This window comes from Chaetura pelagica, unplaced genomic scaffold (genome assembly GCF_000747805.2).
Source record: "Chaetura pelagica isolate M959 unplaced genomic scaffold, ChaPel_1.0 scaffold32, whole genome shotgun sequence".
Taxonomy (NCBI): Eukaryota; Metazoa; Chordata; class Aves; order Apodiformes; family Apodidae; genus Chaetura; species Chaetura pelagica.
The window spans coordinates 377,874-379,165 of record NW_009952368.1 but is presented as its reverse complement, the minus strand read 5'-3'; the positions used below and the strand labels follow the sequence as shown (position 1 = coordinate 379,165).

Genomic DNA, 1,292 nt, shown 5'->3' with positions numbered 1-1,292 from the left:
TGCTGAACTTTAAACACAGAATTCCTGCAGTAAGCAGGAAATGTTTATTATGTTTGCTGAAACTCCTTTACAGCAGTTGAGATGTCTGATTTAGTCTGAAACTAAACTGTGTGCAGAAGCAAAACTAGTGTAAGTGTGCACTAGACCTAAGGCTGTCTCAGAAAGCATGTTCCTTCCCCACGGCATCTTTTCTGGCTCAGCATAGAATGGGGAGCTGGCAAGGAGTAGCCATAAGTAGTGCTGGCTATGCAAAAGCAAGAAATTTGATTAATTTACCCGAGAAGGAAAACAAAGACATGAAGAGCATTTCTCTGTGATGCCCATCTGTGCTGGGCAGCAGTAAGCTCCTCCAGGAAATCAGCAACTCCAGCTTTTACAGGAGGGGTGGAAGATCTGCCAGTCACTAATGTCAAACTGCCCTTCTGAAGCCCCACCTGTTCACAGCACAAGCACAGTTTCTCTTACCATCCACAGCGTGCAGAGAGGTCAGGGACTCCTCACTTTTAGCTGAGCGCAGGGTCCCGCTGTCTCCTCGGCCCCCTTGAAATGCAGCAAAGAGAGTGGAAAGCTGAATTACAGAAGTGGATGAAATTTGGCTGGGTAAGTGTGGCAGGAAAACCACAAACGTGTTTCTAGGAACAGCTCTGCTGTCCTGAGAGGAACGGTTGTGATTTTTAGTTTGGGATTGGGTTTGTTTTTACTTCCTTAGAGAAAACCTTTATCCTGCTCCACTGTTTATGTGCTTTGCTGTCTATGACAAACAATGCCCTGCCCAGCCTGGCCTGCTGGGGTCCCTTTAACCCCTGGTTCTGCACTACCAGGCAGTGACAAGAGAGGGAATCAACTCTTCATACTAATTTTACAGACTGGGGGAAGTCACCTAAAATGATAACTGCTGCAGGTGACAGGTTGGGAAAAACTCCCCACATCATCCTGTTACAGCCTCTGACTGAATGTACCTGTACAGCAAACAAAACCCCTTAAAAATGGGGAAGAAGAGAACATTTACACAACTTGTTTCATGAGCACTGAACACACACAGCATTTATACAATGTGTTCATTTACTGAAGACTACAAAGGTTGTAATTTGAAAATGGCACCAGAGAGAAGACAGTACTAAAGTCCTTACTGGCCCACTTTTTAGGAATTTGGGGTGTATTTTACTGCAAAAACATATTGCTGCTATTTTTAAATTTGGAATGTGACTGGAATATATATATTTTTATATATATATATCTATATCTATATATCTGGAGAGGGCTGAGAATTCAGTCTGCATTGGATATGGCTA

The 1,292-nt window shown here is 43.4% G+C and overlaps 1 protein-coding gene across 1 annotated transcript in view; it reads right to left on the bottom strand.

Annotated features, from left to right (window-relative positions):
• ARHGAP32 (Rho GTPase activating protein 32) overlaps positions 1-1,292 on the bottom strand; it is a 150,132-nt gene that overhangs the window by 5,696 nt on the left and 143,144 nt on the right. Inside the window, exon 18 of the mRNA XM_010008099.1 lies at positions 466-540. Coding sequence (XP_010006401.1) covers positions 466-540 — 75 coding nt within the window. The remainder of the gene's footprint in view (positions 1-465; positions 541-1,292) is intronic.